Consider the following 21864-nt stretch of genomic DNA (forward strand, 5'->3'; position numbering starts at 1 on the left):
CTGGACAAGCAGCGCGGAGCTGGTCCCGGGGCCAGGACAGGGAGTTCTTGCTCTGTCTCTCCACACACAATTCAGAAGCATCTAATTATTTTATCCAGTCTCCCTCTGCCTTTGATTCACAGCCTGCTTATCGACATATTCACACAAATTAAATAAATTTATCTCTCCTAATATGTTCATTTTTAATGGTTTTCAAACATTCACATGGAAACAGCTCTAGCGTAAATATCCCAGAACAAATGGCTGTATATTATACAGGAGGGAGCAGTTGGGCTGCCAGACTGGGAATGCACCAGGCCATCTGGCTCAGGCAGTCTCTCCAAAATCCTCAGCTTTGTTTTCACCCTCAGACTCCAAACAACACATTTTCCACTGTGATGAGTTTACATTTTCCCAAACACAGGTCCTGATCATGCATGCAAATTCCAAACTTCTCCATTCCTCTCTGTACAAGAAAATTAAAATCACCTGCGCTTCTGACATCTCACCAAAGGCACAAGAAAGCTGCTAAAATCTGGTGCAATGTAAACTTTCCCCGTCACAGGGGTTAGGTTTTGTTTTATGTTTGTGTGAAATTTCTCTGAGTCTGCTGAGGCTCCTCTGAACTTATTGATAACATTTTTTTTTCCCATGCGTGTAGCTGCCAGAGAAGGGCCATGCCATGCACAGAATAGAGCTGATCAAATATCTGCAGACATCAGAGAATGACAGACAAGTCAACAGAAAAACCATTTGCATCCAGAGTTATAGCTCTGGAAAAAAAAATCCAAATATAAACAGGGTTTAAGTCTGAAGGAAGGATTTTTGACTCATGAGTTCTCTCAGCAATAGACAATAGCCATCGAGCAAAACTTATGATTCTCAAGATGCCTGAGCCATATTAGCATCCGTTATATCTTATGGATGAGAATAACTGAAGGAAAAATGGGTGGGGAACAAGTATTTCAGATTTATTTCCTCCATCTTTCCTAATAGAGAAATACCTCAACTTTATGAAAATACAGCCGAAGAAATAGAAGGCATCTCTTCTCCACAGACATATTAAAATCCCTTGAGTTGCCTAAAAACTCCAGTTTTATTAGAGCAGACATATTTCATGTTTTGCAGACAATTTTGAAATGCATCATTGTTGGAGGCAGATCTTCTGCGGGAGGAGCTGCTGCCTTACGGAAAGCAACAGCTATAAAGTTTGGGGTCCTACAGGGTTTTGAGCGCATTAGGAATGCGATCCTGACATAAAATGAGGTGCCAATATAACATAAAAGAAAATTTAATTAAGCCAGTACTGACACTGAATGTTGTTGCCTGAACTGGAAGGAACTTCTCTGCCACAGGAATGATTTGTGTGCAGCATTTACAATTTTTAAGTGACGGGGACACATTTCAGAAACTCAGCGAGACCCCGAAAGCCACGTAATTCCCATTTCACCCAGCGCTTCTCCGGAGCCACCACCAAAGCACAGTTCCCCAAACACACCCCAAAATGAGGCACTCTGAGACCAAGCCTGGCTGGGTTTCCCCTTTGGAAGTCCCACAGCCTCATTTCCCAAGGAATGCCCGTGCAGCCCGAGCTCCTGCTCGGGGCAGCGCGTGCACAGCTCATCCCACAGCCAGCTCTGCCTGGGATGCAGCTCCCAACACAGCTCCTGGCTGCCTCAGAGGTGCCACTCTCCAGCCCCACTTCCCATCCTGCTCCACAGCTGACAGAGAAACACACACACACACACGCACCAGGACACGGAGATCCCTCTGTTCCACCCAGGAACTCTTGCTATGAGTTTCTTAGCTGGGCACAGCCACACAAACAAATCCCTGACTTAGGCAGAGCAGGAACACTCAGGAGCAGGAACATCTCCTCCCTGGTACATACACAGCCCCCAGCACAGCCAAGCCCTGCCTACCTACTGCTCTAACACATGCTGCTAATGGGACATTCACATTAAATCTCTGAGCAGCAATCCTAAGCACAGAAATCCAGGTCTGATTTGCAGAAGGGCTTTTATTTTATCTTACCTAACTGAATAATCCGCAACCGTACAAAACCTCGCAATTTGTAACCGTGACACAAAGAGAATATATTTAAATCTGATGTGTCCGTATTAAAAAATAATAATAAAAAATTAATATTTAAAAAAAAGCCACAGATACTTTCCTGTATGATCTGGGGAACCTAACTCATTCAAGCTTTGCTTCTGTGGGATTTTTAATTTGCCACCAGAAACCTCAGAGTAGCTGTAATTTCAGTCTGGGAATTCACAATTATCGAGTGTGTGAATGTGCGTGTGTGAGGACTGAGCAGATACTTGCCAGCTGAAACGTGTATGCTTCTGCAACAGTTTCATTTAAAAGTAATCATTTCATTATCCAATTTGTTCTGAGCGTCATGCATTAAAATACTACACCTTCAAGTAGACTGACAATATATATTTAACTTTCATTAAAAATTAAAGAATTTTCAGACAGTCTTTGCAATATTTAATTACAGTTTGATGATTTGAAAGTTACTTGAGAATCTTCTATATAATTCACTGTCATAAAATATAAATGATATATTCAACATTTGGGTGAGCTTCTGTCATGTGTTGTACTTCACTTCCTAATAAGCATTCAGTAACCGACGCGATCCCAACTCTGAAATAATTTCACTTTTGAAAAGAAAGAATTAAAAAAGGACAAGAAGGAGAATTTAGTGTCTGGCCCCCGAAAAAATTTGGAGCAGCACATGCCACAGTTGTGACATGACAATGCCCTATTTTTCATAAGCAATTATAGTCATGCCTAAAGAAACTACAGCTATGAAATTAATATGTAAGCAAACATGTTTGCATCTAAAACAGCCTTTTGCTCCCTGTTTTCCAATCTAAGCTCAGAGAGCTTTTGTTCTAAAATCCTCGCTTCTCAACCCCACTGCACTTTTCCCAAAATCTGCAATTTGCACTAACTTTGTTTTTCTAAGACTTCCTGAAATCAGAGAGATTTTTTTTTTTCTCCTGCTTCTTCATTGTGAACGTGCTTTAAAGCTACACGGTAGGTCTTACAAATAAACTGTATCTCGGGGTTTTCTTTTTCCCCTTTCTCTCCAAAGACCCTCTGATGACTTGATAATAATGAGAGACCAAGAGGTCAAACAGTGCCTTAGGATGAACTCTTCATATGCAAGATGCCTTTGTTAAGAAAATTATTTTGAATCCACTGCTCTCCATGAGTTCAGGGCTCTGTTTTCAACAGGATTATGACCAGCGGTTTCTGCATTTCCGTAATGATAGGAAAGCTATTTAAAGATAATATTTATTGATAGTCTCTCTCACACGATCTACACTGAAATACACAAACTCCAAAAGGACTAAAAAGAGTTCACATTTCAGGAAGATTTTGTTACTTTTAACACGAACTAACCAATTTGTGCCTGAAAACCAGGGAATGACAGCAAATGCTTTCCAGGATTTTTTAAGAAGAAGGGTATGTGGCTGCTGGTTTAATTCCTACAAGGAACGGGCTCCGTTTGGAAGCGTACAGTATAACAGAGTTCAGATGCATAGTGGATTGTCTAGTAAAATTCACCCAAGTTCCCTATTTCTTTTTTTTTTCCTTTTTTTTTTTTTTTTTCTGTTGAAAGACAGTCTTCAATAGCAGGAAAAGATGTTTTGGGACCATCAAAGAGAGTTTTGTAAAACAAACTCAGCCCTTAGAGCTCTATGTTTTGCTGTAGAAAAGAAACCCAAATACAAGCCAAGAGTTTTGTCCCTGCAGACAACATACAAGGACTGACGTTTCCTAGCGGTACAAAAAAAAAACCCTTAATGTTTTCCTTAAATAAAATTTAAGAATTTTCTTTAACAAGTAAAACAGATTAGGAGGGGAAGAAACATATTTTAAGAATTAAAAGGCTCAAAAGCGATCCCAACTATTTAAAAGAAACATATTCTAAGAGAAAAATATTCTGACAGGAGCAGAAAAAAAAAAAACAGAGTAACAATTTTAAAAGGGGAAGAAGGAAAAAAGAAAGGAGAGAGAGACTCGATTTGCTCAGATAGTCCCTTTGTAAAAATACTGGTTTTAAACAGAAAAGTATTTTTTACAGGTAGGCACGCACGATTATTACTCTGTTCGGGAGGCTACAGAACAGGCTTAAAATGAGGATTAATCCACTGACAAGCCCTGCTGCCCTCCCCGAGTCCGACACCGAGCTCGCCGCTGCCCGCGCCGCTATTCTGGTGTCTATTCCGACACACGAACGTGTCGCGACACCGACACAGCCGCTCCTCCTGCAGCCGGCGGGAGCGGCCCGAGCGACAGAGCCCCGCGCCGGGCAGCGCCCGTGCCGGCGGCGCTGGGGGCTGCCGCAGGCCGGAGGTTAATTCTTATTAATTAAGCGGCAAAAACCATCCGCAGCCCTGGCTGGGACCGTGGAGGGCCGCCCGTATTTTTCTCCGGCAGCCCAGCAGCAGCAGGCAGGTCCCGCGGGCCCCGCTGGCCGCCCCGCAGCCCGGTGTTCGCCCGAGCGGGAGCGCGGCCGTGCCCGCGGGAGGCGGAGGCTCCGTCCCGGCCCCGGCGGGCAGAGCGGCCCCGCCGCGGGGGCGGGTTTGGCTCCCGGGGCCGCCCCGACGGCTGCCCGGCCACCCCCGGCTTGGCGGCCGCCCCGCAGCACCCACCTGCTTGGTCATGGAGTCGATGAGCCGCACGTAGAAATCCTGCTCGGTCCTGATCCCTGAAACAAGGCACAGCCGTGAGCAGCGCGCCGGGGCTCGCCCGAGGGCTCGGGCCTGCCGGGGCCGCCCGTGTCCCGGCTGCGAGCGGAGGGGAACCGGGGGAACCCGGGCGCTGCTGGGCTCCGCACGACGGGGGGACTGCCAGCCCTTACCATTGCTGTAGAGCAGCTGCAGGCGGTAGTGGATCCCGTTGTTGGTCTTTTCGCTGTTGGCTTCCTGAAGTCAAAGGCGACACGGGAGGCCGGAGGGAAAAAGAAAACAGTATCAATGGAGCTTCTTCATCACTTGCACGCCGGGTGTCCCCGGGGTTGGATGGGGCAGCTCTCAGCCCTCTGCCCTGCCCCGGGCATGGCGAGGGAACTGGGGACATCCCTTCCTCGTCCGCCCTCCGGGACAGGGGAAGACTGAGGCGCCCGGGAGGCTGCCGTGGCTCCCGGGACCAGCCGGTGTCGCGGCCCCGAGGGAGCGGAGCGGGGAGGGCCCCCGAGAGGCGGCCGAGCCCCCACGGGGCACCAGGGTACTCACCTTCTCCTTCTCCACGAAGCCCACGAAGGCGGTGCGCTCGATCTCCACGGGCTGCCCCTGCCGGTCGTACAGAGCCAGGACGAAGTGGAAAAAGTTGGACTTCCTCAGGTTGGAAGGCGGCTGCTTCTCGAAGTGAGCCCGGGCCAGACCCACTCCGCTGGGACCAGAAACACGCGGGTTAGCGGCAGCTCCGACACCGCGGCCTCACGCACCCCCAGCGGCCTCCCGGGCCGGTGCCTTCCCCCGCCGGGACCCGGCTGGGCCCCCCCGGGACGGAGCATCCCTCCCTCCCGCGAGCCGCCCCGGGGCTTTTCCCTCCGGGCACGGAGAAATCCAGCTCCAGCTCCGAGCCCCGCGGAGCCCCGACCCCATCCCGTCCTGCGGCCGGCCCGAAGCCCCCGGGAGCCCCCCAGCCGGCTCCGGTACCCACCAGCCCTCCCCGGGGCCCGTGCCCGCTCGCAGCCGGCCCTGCATGGCGGGGCAGCCGCGCTCAGAGCCGCCGGCGCGTTGCCCCGCGGAGCAGCATCGCTCCTGCCACTTCTCAAACTCGGCTCGGAGCTGTCACAGCAGCGCCCATGTGCCTTATCTTGCGAGCCTTTCCTCCCGCGCCGGAGCGGTGGGTAAACACCGAGCCCAGGAGACAACTTCAAATATTTCAGGGTTGTCCCTGCAGAAACTTTCCCTTCCTTAGAGGGCTCCAAAGGGGGGGGTGCGGGGCGAGGTGGGAGACACTGGGAGATGTCAACATTAAACTGATGCCGGATGATGCCGGCTCCAGGGCTCAAGCTGCGAATCCAGCATCAGGCTTTGGTTCGTGTTTGGGTTTGGTTTTTTTTCGTGGGGAAGAGGATGGGAAGAAGGAGAAATAAGAGAGAAAACGAGGCTGGGAGTAGCTTCGCCAAACCCATCATATATTTGGAGGGATTTCTTTTAAAAATCTGAGATAAGTGGCAGTGGTTCTACAAAAGGACTTCAAATTAAATTTCTCCTGGAGTACGCTTTGCAAACTCCCTACTTATCGGAGGAGAAGAAGAGGAGCTGCTGATTCTGACGGGAATAGGAAAGCGAGGTAGAGAAATATATTTTGGATACATCCGTGCACAACTCTCTGTTTTCCGGAGGAGCAAAGTGTCAATTGAAGATCTTAAGACTAAATCAGCAGCAAACATAGTTTTGAAAACTCCTTCCTCCGAGCGAACACGCGGAGCCAGAGAGATGAAACCTACCTATCCGCACCTAGCGAAACTCGCCACTTCCTTTATTGTTGTTATCATTATTTAATAAAAACTCATTCCTACGGGACAATGGGGATAAATATTTAACTGGCGACATCTACGCGAAACTCAGCGCCGGTAGCAGAGCTCCAGAGCCGGGTTTTTGTTGCCGCGGGGGGAAAGGCGCTGCGGGCGGGCGGGGAGCGCCCCGGGGCGCGGAGCGGGGCGCGGGCGCGGAGCGGGCGCGGAGCCTGCCTACCTCTGAGCGGCCGTGCTGGCGTCCAGGACGCCGGCTCCCTGCATCCACGTCCGCACCGCGTTCATCCCCGCGCCGAGGGGCTCTTCCTTCATGCTGCTCCCACTCCGCTGGATGCTTTCCTGAATCCCAAACATGAATCAGAAACAACAGCGCAAATCTTCCTTCTTTATTCGAAATTTTTAAAAAGTGATAAAATCGCCAGGCGGACTGTTATATTTAGGGTTTTTTCTTTCTTTTTTTTTCCTCTCTCTGCAGCTGATCGCTGGAATCAAAGCAAGTCGGAGAAAGCAAACACAGGCACGCACATTAAAAAAAAAAATCCAGAGGCAATCAGAGCCCGGTTTTGTTGCTGCTGTTTGCTGCGTGTGCAGTTTGTTTGGGTGCTTGGAGGGGCTGGCGGGGTGCTGGGGGCTGGTTGCAGCGCTCGCAAGCCGGAGGAGTACTTGAAGTCCCTTTTGTATGAAGACACCCCTCGGATGGCAGCAGGCAAAAAAAAAAAAAATCTCAGATGGCAGTTTAAGAAACAATAGGACGAACGGGAGCTGCGGCAGGCTCTGCTACATCAAGTGTCATTTTCCAGTGACAAGAGAGGCAAGTCCCCCCCCTTCTCCCCTCTCTCTTTTCTTTCTTTCTTTTCTCCCTCTTTCTTCTCTCCTCTCCCAGCCGAAGCGCTCTCCGCTCCTCTCCTCTCTCCTCCCTCCTCCAGCCGCGCAGGAAGCGAGTTGCCGGAGCCGGGCGCACGCCGGGAAGGGAGCGAGAGGGGCGCACCCGCGGCGGCGGCGCGGACGGACGGCCGGAGGGAGACCCTGGGGCTCCCCGTGCCCCCTCCCTCTCCCGCAGCGCCGGGCGGACTCGCCGTCTCTCCCTATGGGAGCCACTTTGACTGTCCCCGCCGCCGAACACGAGCCCCGCAGCCCCGGCGGGCGGGGGGCGGGGCCGCCGCGGACACGCCCCCTCATTTGCATCGCGTCACTGCCCCGCCCCCGCGCCGCCGCCGCCAATGAGCGCCGGCAAAGCGCCGCTGAGGGGGCGGGGGCACGCCTCCCTCATTAGCATAGTCCCGCCCCCGGCGCGGCCGGCCCCGGGGAAAGTTGCCCCGGAGCGGCGGGGGCGGGCCCGGAGCGGCGCGGCCGCGCCTTTGTTCGGGAGCGCCGCGGGCAGCTCGGGCACCGGCCCCGCGGGGCTGCCCCGACCCTCCGCGCCCGGGGACGGCCCTGGCCAGGCGGGCCCGCACAGCCCGCAGCCGGCACCGCGAGAGCGGGGGTGGCCGAGCCCTCCCCGGGATCCGCCGGCAGCGCCGGGCTGCCCAGCGCCGCCGACCAAACCGGGGATGCCCCGCGCCCGCCGGCCGTGCCCGGTGCCCGAGCTGGGATTGTCCCTCGCTGGGAGCGCGGGTGGGGCTCTCCCCCGCCGCAAGTCCCGCTGCATCCCCTCCGCTTGCCCCGGCTCCTGCCCCGCTCCCGGCAGCGAGCGCTGCTTTGCGCCACAAGCACGCGATTTCCGAACAGGACAGTTCGCGGTGAAAGTTCTTTTTTCCTTTTTATTTTTCCCTAGGAAGTCCGATTTTTGTTTTCTCAGGGAAAATAACAATTATAATAAAAGCAGTTCCTGTCCTCGCGAGGAAGAGCCGGGCCGGCTGAGCGGCGGCCGAGCGGGCGCAGTCCCGCATCTCTCCGCGGGCTCCCGCTGTCCCCGCATCACCCTCATCCTTCCCCTGCCCGAGCTCTCCCGTCTCCTCTCTCGCACGGGCTCTTGCCGCGGAAGGCGCTCGGTGCCGGTGGCCGGGGTTGTGCCTCCCCAAACACAGGCTCGCCCATCCTCGCACATATAACGGAACAAACCCCCGCGCATCCCGGCACGCCGGGCTCCTCGCCTTCACCACGGCGGTGTCACACGCGGAGGGACACTCTGAAGTGTCCGGGCTCTCTCTGAAGCGCTGCCTGTCCCTCCGTGCCCCGCTCCCCGGCCGGAGGTGCTGCCCGGAGCTGCAGGGGCAGCGGCCGCTGTCCGCTCCTCCCGGGGCTGCGGAGCTCCGCAAAGGGCAGCGGAGCCCCCCGGCTGCATCCCCCGGCCGGGAGCCAGCTAAGGGCCTGCAGAGCAGCCAGCCCGGTCTATCAGCAGCGCTCTCCAGCTCCAGAGGCACCCCACGGCAGCCCGACAGCTACACAGGACCCTTCCCAACCACCTGTACATCACTTTGTGTGCCACAGCCGCCTGAGCCCACAGCCGAGCCTCGGGAAGAGAGCTCGGGCTCCAGAGCAGGCACAGAGAGCCTCGCTGGCACTGAGAAACTGCCCTCGATCCTTGCCTTGAGGCGAGTCCACACACAAAACATCCACATCCCCAGCATTCTGCATCCTCACACGGGAACTGTCACAGACAGCAAGTTTTCACATTCCCTGAAGATGCCATTTGAATCCTGACACGGTGCTACTGTGTCACATCTCAGGGAGATGTGGGAGAACACGGACACACAGCCACACATGAATATTTACACCACAGGTACGGCACAGGAGCAGTTTGGCTCCTGCACAGCTCGGGCTTATTGGGCTTCCTCCGGCTGCTGCTGGATCAGTTGTATCATATCCAGCCTAAATGCCTCCGTGGTGAGATACATTCTGCAATTAAAAGCTATTTGCACCTGCACTGATTGCTCCTTTCCCAGGGCAGGGACCTGCCCAGGGAGGAATAATGCATTTGAATCAATATACTGAGCAGTTGGCAAATTTCGCCCTTCAAATCTGTTCGGGGGATCGGGGGAGTGTTTCCATGCCTTTTCCAGGATGCTGAAGGGAAAAACATCCCAGCTGCAGTCTGAGGGCACCTCCACCAGCAGGGACAGCCAGCCTCGACACTAACAGGGACAAGTTCTGCACTGTTTTCCTACTTAGACAAGATTTGTGCCTCTGTGCCCAGCACAGGGAGCTCCAGCTGCAAGCTGGCAGGGAGATGCCCCACCTGGGGCTTAGGGGTATTCCCAAAAGCCACTAAATAATTGCTGTAAGGATGAAAGAGTTAAACACTGGCTCGACCCTCCCAGGAGGAGTGTGAAAGGAAAGCAGAAGGGAAACAGTGAGGGAGTGAGAAAGTCAGGACTTTGTAAAAAAAGGCAAAAAAAAAAAATGCAAGAGAGCTGGCAGCAGGCAAGGAGACTTCTGTGCTCCATCCACGCTGCAGAGGCCAACCCTGGAGCACTGGGGCTTTGATTTTAGAGAATTCCCAGTTGCCTTTAGCATTCCCTTCCTGCCCCCTGCCTGGTTCTGCTCCCTGGACCAGCACCACCCCACTGGGACTGCAGCAGCACACAGATCACTGCCAGCCTGCTGGGAGGCTGCAGCATATTCCTGTGGGAAGCTGGGCCCATCCTTCCCTCAGCAGGGCAAACAGGGCTGGAGGACCCTGCACAGCCTGCACAGGGAAACCCTCAGTGCTGGGAGCCAGCCCTTCACTCCTGCTGCAGGAGCAGGCTGGGGCACGCTGCAGTGAGGGCTCCCTGCAAGCCTGGCTCAAATGCTCTCTACACAGAATGAAACACACACTCAGACTTGCAGGCTGTGATTTGCTCCCAGAGGTGAGGAAGCTCCCAAAGTGAGCAAGAGCTGCAGGGTTGAGCCGTGAATTTTGGCCAGCAGCACAAAGCCAGGAGTGGGACTTGGCAGCACAGAGACAGCACTGGGACGTGGCCACAGTGTCCCTGGTCATGACAGATAGCAGGGATGGAAGCAGAGGAGGGAAAGGCTGGCCCTGGCTTGCTAATCCTATGTAGGAACAAACAGGGTTCCTGGGGAATGAGCGGCTTTGAGGCCTTTGAACAAGGGGGCCATGGAAGGAGACCTCACTCTGGAGGATAAACGTCACTTCTGTGAGGGAGGAGACAGAGGACCCAGAGCACAGGAGTCTCTCTTGCTTGGGGAAAGGCCTCTCCCCTGCCTTGACGCCGTTTCCAAGTGAGCCCAAGGCTCCTCTCACCCCTGACCTGGAGTTTATCCAGGACAACTCCCTCCTCCTGCCTCCAGCCCTTCCTCTCCTGCCCTGCTGCTCCCAGCACTGAGGGGACAGTCAGGCCTTGCTTCCCTCTGCCCAGACCCCAAGGGAGGGAAGGAGCAGTTGGAAATGGGAATTTCTGACAGAAAACCTTCTGGTCCCTCATCCCTGACCTTTGCAGCTGGATGAGCCCCCCTCAAAGGGACCACGCTTATTCCTGCCCCTCTTGGGAGAAGGCAGAGGAACAACTGACCTGAGCTGTGACAATGGGGGAAAGGGAAGGGCAGCCTCTCCTCTCAAGGTGGGACTGAAAGCAGAGCACTCAGGTGTTGAGCTCATACCTGCACTTTTCTGAGGGTTTGGAATTCACTCCTGTCATCCCCAGCGAAAATGCTTTCCATAATTATTTTCCTTACAGGCTCCTGTGCTGATCCAAAGATTTGCCATGCACAGATAAATCCCATGTCTGCCTTGCCAGGTGATGGCACTGTTCACCTACTCGGGGTGCTTTATTCTTCCTACCTGGCTAGCTCCTGGGGAGAAGAGGAGCAAAGGCTCAGAGAACTGGGAATTGGGATGAAATACTCTGGCTGAATAGAATAGTCCTGTTCAGGAGAGAGCCTGGATGCCTCTGGGATCAGCAGAGGACCTGTCCACTACTTGATGGTGACAGCACCCCGCTTTCACCTCTGCTACAAGGAAGCAGTAGTAGCAGGTGACCCAGATGGAAAGGTTTCATTCATCCTGCCTCCCTTGGGGTTACCCCTGGCTAGGATGGGGTATAGGGGCACAGGGAGGGAAGCCCAGCTGCGCTCCCGGGGCCCGGGGAGGGATCGGGGATGGGGATGGGGAATGGGTATCGGGGCGGATCGGGGATGATGATCAGGGATGGCGATCGGGGATGGGGAATGGGGATCGGGGCGGATCGGGGATGATGATCAGGGATGGCGATCGGGGATGGGGAATGGGGATCGGGGCGGATCGGGGATGATGATCAGGGATGGCGATCGGGGATGGGGAATGGGGATCGGGGCGGATCGGGGATGATGATCAGGGATGGGGATCGGGGCGGGTCCCCCCGGTGGAGCCGAGACCCCGGGACTGGGGACTGGGGGGGGGAGGAACAGGGGCGGCCGCGCCGCGTGCCCACAGCGCCACCTGGCGGCCGCGCCGGGAACCGCCCCCGCCGGCACCGCGGGAACGGGAACGGGAACAGGAACGAGCCCGGGAGGGGGATCCCGTGGGAAAGGGGGTCCTGGAGAAGGAGGACCCCATGGGAAAGGGGGTCCCGGGGGAGGGGGATCTCATGAGGAAGGGCGTCCCGGGAAAGGGGGATCCCGTGGGGTAAGGGCGTCCCGGGAAAGGGGGATCCCGTGGGAAAGAGGGATCCCGTGGGGTAAGGGTGATCCCATGGAGAAGGGGGTCCCGGGGGAGGGGGATCCCATGGGGAAATGGGGTCTTGGGGAAGGAAGATGCTTGGGGGAAGGTCCCGGGGGACGGGGATCCCATGGGAAGGTCCGATCCCAGGGGAGGAGGATCCCGGGGGGCGTCGCTCTCGGGGAAAAGGTGACCCGGGGCGGGGGGGCGATCCCCGGGTTGGGAAGGAGCCGAGATCCCGGAGGGCACCGACTGTCCCGAGGTGCAATATGCCGGGACATCCCGGGAGGGTGGCGGTCACTGGGAGCGGTCCCGAGGGGGGGCAATGCCCAGGAGAGCATCCCGGGGAGAAAAGCGGCTCTCACAACCCCCATTCCCACCCCCGGCATCCCGGCACCGGGAGAGCCCCGTTCCCGTTCCCGGGTCTGACAGCAAATGCTCCTCCGAGCACGGAGGGTGCAGCCCCCAGGGAAGCCGTGGATCAATCCCTGGGAGCGTTCAAGGCCAGGCTGGATGGGGCCCTGAGCAGGATTCTGGTTCCCTGCAGTACCCACACTAGCTTGCCTTCCATTTAAGTGTAGCCTGTATTTATTTGTTTATGCTGGCAGCCACTGGACAGATTACGGTTATTTTATCACACAGAGCCTTGCTATGATTTTTACATTGTGAGTTCAGCAAAGCATTAAACATCTAATCAACTGCTATTGGCTTCAGGGAGAGGGAAGTACTTGTCTCCCATTGAGGAGTGAAGGCAGAAATCCAGAGGCAGGCTTTCCCTCCCTCTGAGAGGATGAGTTTAAGCACATTACATGGAATGGATTTAAATACCTACTAAAGTTGTCACACGCTTTGCTGAATCAAGACTGAATATTATCAGAAGTATTTAAGTGGCTCTGGAATCTATATCTGCTTTTAAACACTTTCATAAACTCTGAGGACTTTGCATCTTGGGATTTCGACTTAAAGGTGCACAAGCTCTTTTGAAGGGTGCCCTCCAAAATCCCAGGCAATTTCCCACATGGGGAATTGGATATTCAACACTTGCTGGGTTGCAAGCATGAAGATTTCCATGTCTAGGACTGGATTGTTTGGGATTTGGCTGCTCTTTTTGGGCTGACCATTTGGAAATCTGTTTCCACTGGCATTCCTGTAAACATCAGAAGGTCCTGTGCCTTCAGCAGAAACAGAACTAAGGTCATCATCTGGCTCAGAATTCTGCTGGAGCCACAGGCATAGCTTTGAGCAGTGAGATTTTACCTGAGCACAGCATGGGAGTGTTTTGCTTGCAATGAAGTTTAAGATACAGAGAGACACTCACATTTAGCTTGACTTTCCAGAGGTTTGGACAACTTGAACTTCAAGTCTTGGCTCTGTTGATCCAGATCAGGGGATTTCTTTGTTCTCATCTTTGTCCAGGATCTCTGTCACTCGAGGCAGACCAAAGACTCCAACCTGGATTTTCCTCATGTTCCTTCTCAGGGCCTTTTTTAAAAAATATCCAACCTGTGTGAAAAAGAAAATTCTGGTAAAGGAACAACTGGACAGTGCTGGTTACACAGGAAGGAAAGAACTCATTGGGAACTCTGGGTTATTTTGTGTTAGTTAGAAAGTTTGTACCTGTTTTGAAATCTGCATTTCAGCAGAGGTAAGGCATGTTTAAATGTTTTTAAACACGGAATTTTTTTGGAAGTTGCTGTTCATTAACTAACCCTCATGTTGGGGGTGGGACATGGTGGTCCTTGGTGAAGCTCAGCCCCTGCTGACTTTGAAGGGGCTGCTCTCTGAGCAGGCATCTGTGTGCACGAGTGTTTGCTCCATATGCACACACATCCATTATGGATGAGCACAAATGCTGCTCCTGCTTCCCCAGCAGCCTCCCCTGGCAGGGCTCACATCCCCCTGGTCTCACTGCAGGGCTCAGGAAGGGAAGCGTTCAGAAGCCTCCCAAAATGTGCTACAAACGATGGATGGATGGAGAAACAACTTCCTCCAGCTCTGAAACAGAGCCATTGTCGTGGCGTGATGGAGGAACTGTTAAACAGACACAGCAGCAGCACCGGGGCTGGACTCAGGCCAGGGCATTTCAAGCAACTTGTAAAAAGTTCACTGATTCTTTAATGACTCCACCTGGCCAGAGCAGGAGCCCTGGTTTATGTGCCTTGCAGAAGATGTGCTGCAGGAGGAGTGTGTCTGGGCTGATATGAATCAAGGCAGCTCCTCCAGCGCCGTGCTGGTTTGGAATAGCTGTTGACCTGATGGAGTGTTAATGGGAACATTTATTTGTTTCTTTATCACTACAAAGATGTCATATATACTTACCCTGCTGCTGCCACTGTTCCCAAAGGGCTGTCAGCACCAGAGCCATTATAACACGACTGCCAGAGGTAATTTTTTTCCCCCCTCACACATTATTTCTTCAAATGATTCTGCGGAGAGAGAAAGAACTCGGATACAAAAATTGCTGGTTAAAAGAACAGTAGAGTGTGATGTGAGCCAGAGAAGCTTTCCTAAATGCCTGTCAGTCTCTGCCTCTATTGCTTACAGAGAGCAGCACAGGCACAGCCTGGATCTGCGTTGGCACAGGGGGTGTGTACTATGCCTGGCACTCTAAGGATGGGATTTGCCACTGGAGCTCTCCAGTTTTTGGGGACAGGTGACAACTGCATGGCCTGTGGGACCAGGAGCTGCCCTGCATCCCACCTTCATATTTCTTCAAATTTCTCACGTGGGAGCACAAAGACTCTACCAGAGTGTTTTGGTGGCACAGAGCAGTAAATGAAAATCGGGCAGAAGCCCACTGCCTTTACCTGGGGAAGAAAAACAATCCCATTGCATTTCATTTGTGTCGCGCCACGACCTGACAGTTTAAGGAAATTGCTAATGGGACCTTTTACTGCGGGGTCACGAGTTCAGCCCTGGCTCTGTCGGTAATGACCAGCAGCATCTGATGAATGTTTGATGGCCTGAGATGAAAATATGGCTCTCGATCCATTTATCAGTAGGAAAACCCTTCAACAGCTCCAGCCCCTTAAAGCTAATCCCGACAGAGAAGGCAGCGAGGGGAAGGAGCCGCTCCACAGCCCCACGGTGGATCAAGGTCAGGATGGGGCCATGCAGATGGAACAGCTTAGAGCAGACAGGGCTGGGCAGCACCTCCTGCGCACAAACAAATCCCCTGCTCAGTCCCTGCAACGCTCCCAGCACAGCCCGGGAGGAGAGAGCCGGATCCGGGACTGCTCTCAGAGGGACAATGATGCTGGCACGAGGGGGAGATGCAAACATCGGGAAATCCGGGATCAAGAGCTGGCTGGAACTCGTGCCAGAATTCAGGAATTCGCAATTTTGCAAGCTGAGAAGTTCTGTTTGAGTTTCTCAATATTATAACACCAACATAAAGTTGAAACTCAAATATCAAGGTGACGGGTGAGAAGTTAGTAAATGTCCTTTTAAAATGGTTGTTGTTTTGGGTTTTTTTTTTCCCCCATATCAACAGAAAAATAAATTATTGCCTGATTCTGTACTTCCCAGGCTGCTCCTTGCTTTTTAAAAGTGCAAAACTTTTACAGAATTTGGCAAGTGCTGAGAGGCAAAGGCTGCCGTGAGAGGGAGGCACAGGCAGAGCCCAGGTGCAGATTTGGGACGGGTCTGTGGCACACAGGAGCAGGGTCCGGCTCAGCCTCCAGACCCGGCTCTGCACCCCCCGGAGCCCCTCGGGGCCGCTCTGCGGGCTCAGCCCAGGGCAGGGGCACTCAGAGACGGGGGTGTCTGTCCCAGCATCTCCCCGAGCCCAGGCTGATCCCGGCAGGATCCAGGGGAGGATTCGCATCCCGGAGCTTGCAGAGCCTTTCCAGAGGCTTGAGGGAAATGGGAAAAGCGTGAGGGCCATCTGGTGGGAGCGGGGAGGGCGCTCCGCTCTCCTCATTGTTCTCCGCAGCTTCGCCGGGGCCGATTCCAGCTGCGGGCAGCGCCGGGCGCATCCCGGGAATTTGGGGGATGCTGGAGGCATCAGTGACACGCCCGGCACCTAAAAACACCCGTTTAAAGGGAATTAAACTGTGCCACCAGGAAACACAACACGTGTAAGGGATGGAGGAGGCTGCTGGGATGGGGACCTGCAAAAACACACGGGAACAGAAGCTGCAGAACAAACACCTGGCAGGGATGGGAATTCTGGAGCCACAGGGGGAAAAAGGGATCTCAGCAGCGTTCACAGGGTCAGAGCAGGAGTGGTTTTCTACCCAGGAAAGCTCAGCACTGACCCACTGAAATCAGCAGCCTCCAAACCTTTGTAGCTGCAAGTGTAGAAAATAATCCTCTATTTTAGTGTTTACCCCCATCTGTATGACATTTCTACATAAGACTTTATTCCTGTTCATCTTTACACTTCCTGGGATTTGATCCATATTGATCCACGTGTGCTTCCTTCCAGGATTTTTTAAGGCTGCAGAAATGACAATTTCCACACCAGTTACAAAATAATTACCCATAATAATTTAATAATGAGCTTTCCCTTTAAATTATTAACATAGGTAGCCAAGAAAATCGTCAATTTTAACAAGTTTAAATTCAAATGATAAATGCCAAATCTGTGTTAAATGAGACCAGCAAATTAGTAATTAAAATATTTATGCAAGAAGGCAAAAGATATTGTATTGAAGGCGCTGCAGAGCAGGCTCCCATCAGAGTATGTGACAGTGGCCTGTGCTTGCACATCCCAGTTTTCAAATCCTCTGCTAAGGGAAGAGGGGAAAATATCTGACCCCATAATTGCAGCTGGACAGTGTTGAGTGGCATCCAGTGGGATTTCACCAGAATCCAAGCAGTTCTCAGAATACCCCTGGGTTTTACTGAGCGGAAATCCTGACCCAAATGAAATTATTTCTATCATACAAATCGTTATCTGCAGGAATCTCCAAAGGAAGGAATTGTCTTTGTGGCCCCTCAGAGCTTTGTCACTGAGAGCAGAATCTCTCTGTGCTGGTTTTTAAGAAAGTGGAGAAAAGTGGAGAAAAAATGCTTTTCTTCCAAGCTGAAAGAAAAGTACCAGTACCAAAGCAGATTTGTGATGCCCTGTGAATGTAAACCCCAATTTTCCAGCAAACTCGGCAGTGGATCAGCACCTTGGAATGAGCCAGAGCAGCTCTGCTGTCGATTTTGATGGTGAAGAATAACAATAATAGAAATAATAGAAATAATAATAGAAAATAATAGAAAATAATAGAAAATAATATATTATATAGTTTATATATAATACATATAATATATAATATATATTATACATTATATATTATACATAATTAATATAATATAATATAATATAATATAATATAATATAATATAATATAATATAATATAATAATAGAAATAATAGAAATAATAGAAATAATAGAAATAATAGAAATAATAGAATAACAATATAACAATAGAATAACAATAATAGAAATAATAAAAATAATGGAAATAATGGAAATAATAGAATAACAATATATAACATAGTTAATATATATAATGTATATAATATATTATATATTATACATAATATATAATATATGATATATAATATAATATACATTATATAATAACATATCTAATATAATAATAGAAATAATAGAATAACAATACAACAATAGAAATAATAATAAAATAAAAATAAAAATAATAAAAATAATAATATAATAACAATATTAGAAATAATAGTAATAATAGTAGTAGCAACAATGGGAATAGCAATATTCTGTTCTTCACCCTGTACAGCTCCCGGCCCCGGTCCCGCACTGCCCCGCCGCGGCCGCCGCCGGCACCGGCTCCCACCCGGCTCCTCCTCCTCCTCCTCCTCCTCCTCCTGCCTTTTCCCGCTCACCTCTGGCACCCGAGACAGGATCCAGCCCTCCGGGAAGCGCCCCCGGCTCCCAGGGAAGCGAGAGCTCCGCTGCACGGGCCGTGCCTCCCTCCAGGTGTGCTGCAAACACCTGCAGGGCAGGCGTGGGAGAGCTGGAGCCTCAGAAAGGATGCCCAGAGAAATCCCACAGAGTGAGAGAGAACATCAGAGGAGCCGGAGGAGCCAGCGCAGCCCAATCCCCAAACGCAGCTGGATATGGAGCACAGCTGTGTCCAAAAACAGAGGGAACAACCCCAGAGCCATCAGTGCACGGACAGACCCACCTGATAAACCCCAGGAGAATCAGCCTTGTGTTTCCTGCTGAGAACAGGCCTATTTTCGGTGAAAATGTTCCCGACAGCATCAGTGCACCCTCCCTGCCACAGCTGGGCACAGGGAAGGCTCACCCAGAGCCCCCAGCTCAACAAGGAGCTGCCACACTCGCTTAAAATCAATATTTTAGCACATCAAAGCATAATGAACAATTGTAGAAATACTCCACCATTGTGTTTGAGGTTCTCACCCACAGACTGTTTCCTTCCACCTGTGCTGGTGGAGATCATTACCAGCCTTTGGCCAGATCAGCTGTATCCCAAACTCAGCCACATCCATGCAAAGATTTTTATCTCAAAAAACAAGATGTATTTTAGCAGGTTACAATTTTTCATTTTCCTTTACTTATCAACACGTACTTTCTAACACGGAGGGCTTTTGAGAAATTAATTTCCATCTGAAAACAAACAAGGGCTGAAACAGTTTACAAAGGAACCCATCTTTCAAGGACATTTCCTTTTAAATTGCACAATGTGGCTCTTAGCAAGGAAAATAAATAAAACTTAATCTCTCTGCATTCCAGCTGGCATTTTTTCCCCAAGCTAGAAGGGAACAATCAATTTAAAGAAAACTCAGACTATGGTCAATTAAGAAACTGTATATAATTTCATTTATAAATACCAGATACCTATTCAATTGATTATTTTAATCCAATTAAGTCAGTTTTTACATTTTAAAATTCCTAGGAATGAAGTAATTTATCCACATTGCAGACCTGGGCTTTTCACATCTGTTGCTGCAAAATTCTGCAGCTCATCTGGTCTTTGGCTGTGCTGTTAGCTGAGGGTGTTTCAGCTACCAGATTTATTTAAGGATGTGGATTGTAAGCCTCCAGGAAATGGCAGCTACTGGGGAAATTTGTGTCTAATTACTAGTAACACAAAGAAATCTTTTTTTCCCTTTTTTTTTTTAAATTTGTGTTGGTTATGTATTTAAATTATTTTTTTACTGTGCTTTCTCTCTTTAACCGGGATGGTCTCCCTTAGGTGTGGGTGTCAGAAGTTCTCTGAGTGTTGTTTAATGAGCTGCCAGCACCCAGCCCCTGCTTCTCCCCTTCCCAGCCTCCCTTTTCCTCCTGACTCTGCCATCTTCATCCTCTTCTCTGCCAGGGAAAAGGAGAAGGAAAAACCCTCTGGAAAACGACATTTGGGCTTCTTGGTTGTAGAGAGCTCACCAAGTGTACAGGCAAGGTTTTCTTTAAAAGTATTTTTTTTTTTTTTTTTTTTGAGAGAGAATAACCAATACCTTAGAGCCACAGAATGCATTTGCTGTGTGGTTTATCAGCTGCATCACAACTTCCCTTATGAAAAGGGATGGAATTTCCCTGGCCAGGCTCTCCACACTGGCACTCAGCATTCCCAGGCACAGCAGGGCTGCCCCAAGGAGAGAAGCCACCACACCTGGGCATCCAGCAGGATCCAGGGGGTAAAACAGCCATAATTAACAGAAACAGGCATTGTCAGAAAGAAAAGTGGTGTCTTTGGTGTGTGGGGCTGTGAGCTGTGATCTTCAATGTGCCTGCACATGCATGTCACAAAAATGGGGACCAGCAACACTGCCGCACTCAGCATTGTGACACTGAGAGAAATGGAGTTTGAGGCTGCATTTACTGACAACTCCATGCCAGCAAAGCCAAGGAGATTAGTGGGGAAATGTATTTGTCAATCTTTCCCACAAATGTTTCTGTGGGGCGACATCACAGGCAAGGCTTGGAATGAGCAATCAGGGACAGCAGCTCCAGGCACTGAAAAGCTGAAAAATTAAAGGTCTCTTCATACAAATTTAACATGCAGGAGGAAAAAAGGCAGCACCAATCTCTGGCCACCTCCACAGCCCTCCTGGGAGCAGCACAGACCTGCAGAGGGCTTGGATTGTTCCTCCTTGAGACCTTCCAGCCCTGCACCATCCTGCACCAAACAAAATCCACTGACACCAGATCCACCCCCAATTGGTTCCTGTCATTCTGAATGTTTCCCAAAACCAGAAAATGCTTCAAATGGCCAGTTCTCCCCAAAAGTGTGTGTGTGGGACAGATGGGGCTTACACAGTGATATCATTATTCTTGTATTTTATTTGCCAGAGAAAACCTGAATTTTGTATCAATTGAATTCAAACTCCTTGCCTGTCCCTGCCAGTTAGCAAAAATGTACTGTTCTCAAACATTCAGACAGTTTAAGCCCAATTATTTTTGTCTATATTAGAAAACTGTTGAGGCAACTTAGAAATTTAATTTAATCAGGAAAAAGGAGACTCCAAAAGAAGAGATTTTCCCATGGTGGAAAACCTTGTGCATTTCAAGAACTCTCAGCCTTGGCATAAATGAAGTGTTTCACTAGGAACAAGGAAGGAAATAGATTCCTCTGCTGCCAAATTGCCAAAAGCCAAAGGAGCTGAGAGCAATGCAGCTCAAAGGGAGGCTTTCAAATCAAACCTCCCACCACATGCTTGTTTCTCTCCTCATGGAGCCATCCCACCTTGTGTAAATGCATGTTTCCCTGAGCCCAGAGCTGGGACAGCCGATAGGATTGACTAGACACACACCACCACACAGTGTGATCAGCACTCCTATTCCCAACAAAAAACCAACCAGCCATAAAATCCCCAACTGTTCCCATTATATCACCTAGCTGGAAGCATCTTTTTGAGTCCAAATGTTCATCAATCACACCACCATCATGAGTCCACATGAAAACCATTTCAAGCCTCAGCCTACAGTTACACCCTGACCATAAACACTCCAAAAGCATTTTTTTCTCATTTACTCATGCACAGCTGCAGAGAAATAGAAAATCGACTCAAAGCAGTGTGCAAGAGGGAGTTCTGCACCAGACAGAGCACAGAGGTCACGAGTGTTCGCCCAGATGCTCTACAGAGCACTGAGACAGACGGTTCATTTCATTCCTCCAGAGCAGCCTTCCCTCCTTTCCTCCTGCTCAAGTTTATTTCTCCTGCAAGATCTAAGCTGGCCTCAGTTTTGGCAGTTCTCACTTCATCCCTGAACTTCCTGACCTGCAAGATATGGCCTGCTTGCCTTATCAGTATTTATTTCCCACCCACCCCCATTCTTTGCAGGCATATTTTTGAGTTTCTCCTAAAGATAGCTGTCCCTAGTTTTCAGAAAATGGTATCCTGCCAGCATTTCTGAGTTGCCAAAAACCAAAAATGAAGCAAAAAAAAAAAAAAAAAAAAATGAACACACTCACCACTTCCTTTAAATTTTCCAGTCCAGATTTTACCAACCAGTTTGCTGTGCCTCATCCACCCTGCAGCACTGGACACGCTCCACCCCACTTTGCTCTTACAACTGTTTGTAAAGTGTTGGCATCTTATGGAGGTAACTCACCTTTCAAGCCCTGTTCCTGTGAGCTCTGCAAGCCTCTCTCTGCTCCCCTTCCTCTCTTTTCCCTCTTTAAGCACCATTTTTTCAGCATCAGAGCTGTTTCCATGCCCCTCTTTGCAGGGCGCAGGGCTCCCTGAGCCTCCACGTCTTGCAGCCCCTTCCCCAGCACAGATCAGTCACTTGTGGGTCACTCCAGTGGGAACACTGCAGCATCATTTTTCCTGAAAGATCACAAACCTTCCTGC

The 21864-nt window shown here is 50.8% G+C and overlaps 1 protein-coding gene across 6 annotated transcripts in view; it reads right to left on the reverse strand.

Annotated features, from left to right (window-relative positions):
- Positions 1-7558, reverse strand: part of EBF1 (EBF transcription factor 1) — a 264174-nt gene extending 256616 nt beyond the window's left edge. For all 6 annotated transcript variants that reach the window (XM_059483699.1, XM_059483698.1, XM_059483697.1 and 3 more), the window contains exons 1-4: positions 6708-7558; positions 5235-5391; positions 4862-4925; positions 4653-4708 (exon numbers count right to left, since the gene is read on the reverse strand). In XM_059483699.1, coding sequence (XP_059339682.1) covers positions 4653-4708; positions 4862-4925; positions 5235-5391; positions 6708-6841 — 411 coding nt within the window. In that variant the 5' untranslated portion in view covers positions 6842-7558. The remainder of the gene's footprint in view (positions 1-4652; positions 4709-4861; positions 4926-5234; positions 5392-6707) is intronic.
- Between the last annotated feature and the right edge of the window lie 14306 nt (positions 7559-21864).

The sequence above is a fragment of the Ammospiza nelsoni genome, chromosome 16, assembly GCF_027579445.1.
Source record: "Ammospiza nelsoni isolate bAmmNel1 chromosome 16, bAmmNel1.pri, whole genome shotgun sequence".
In the NCBI taxonomy this organism is placed as follows: domain Eukaryota; kingdom Metazoa; phylum Chordata; class Aves; order Passeriformes; family Passerellidae; genus Ammospiza; species Ammospiza nelsoni.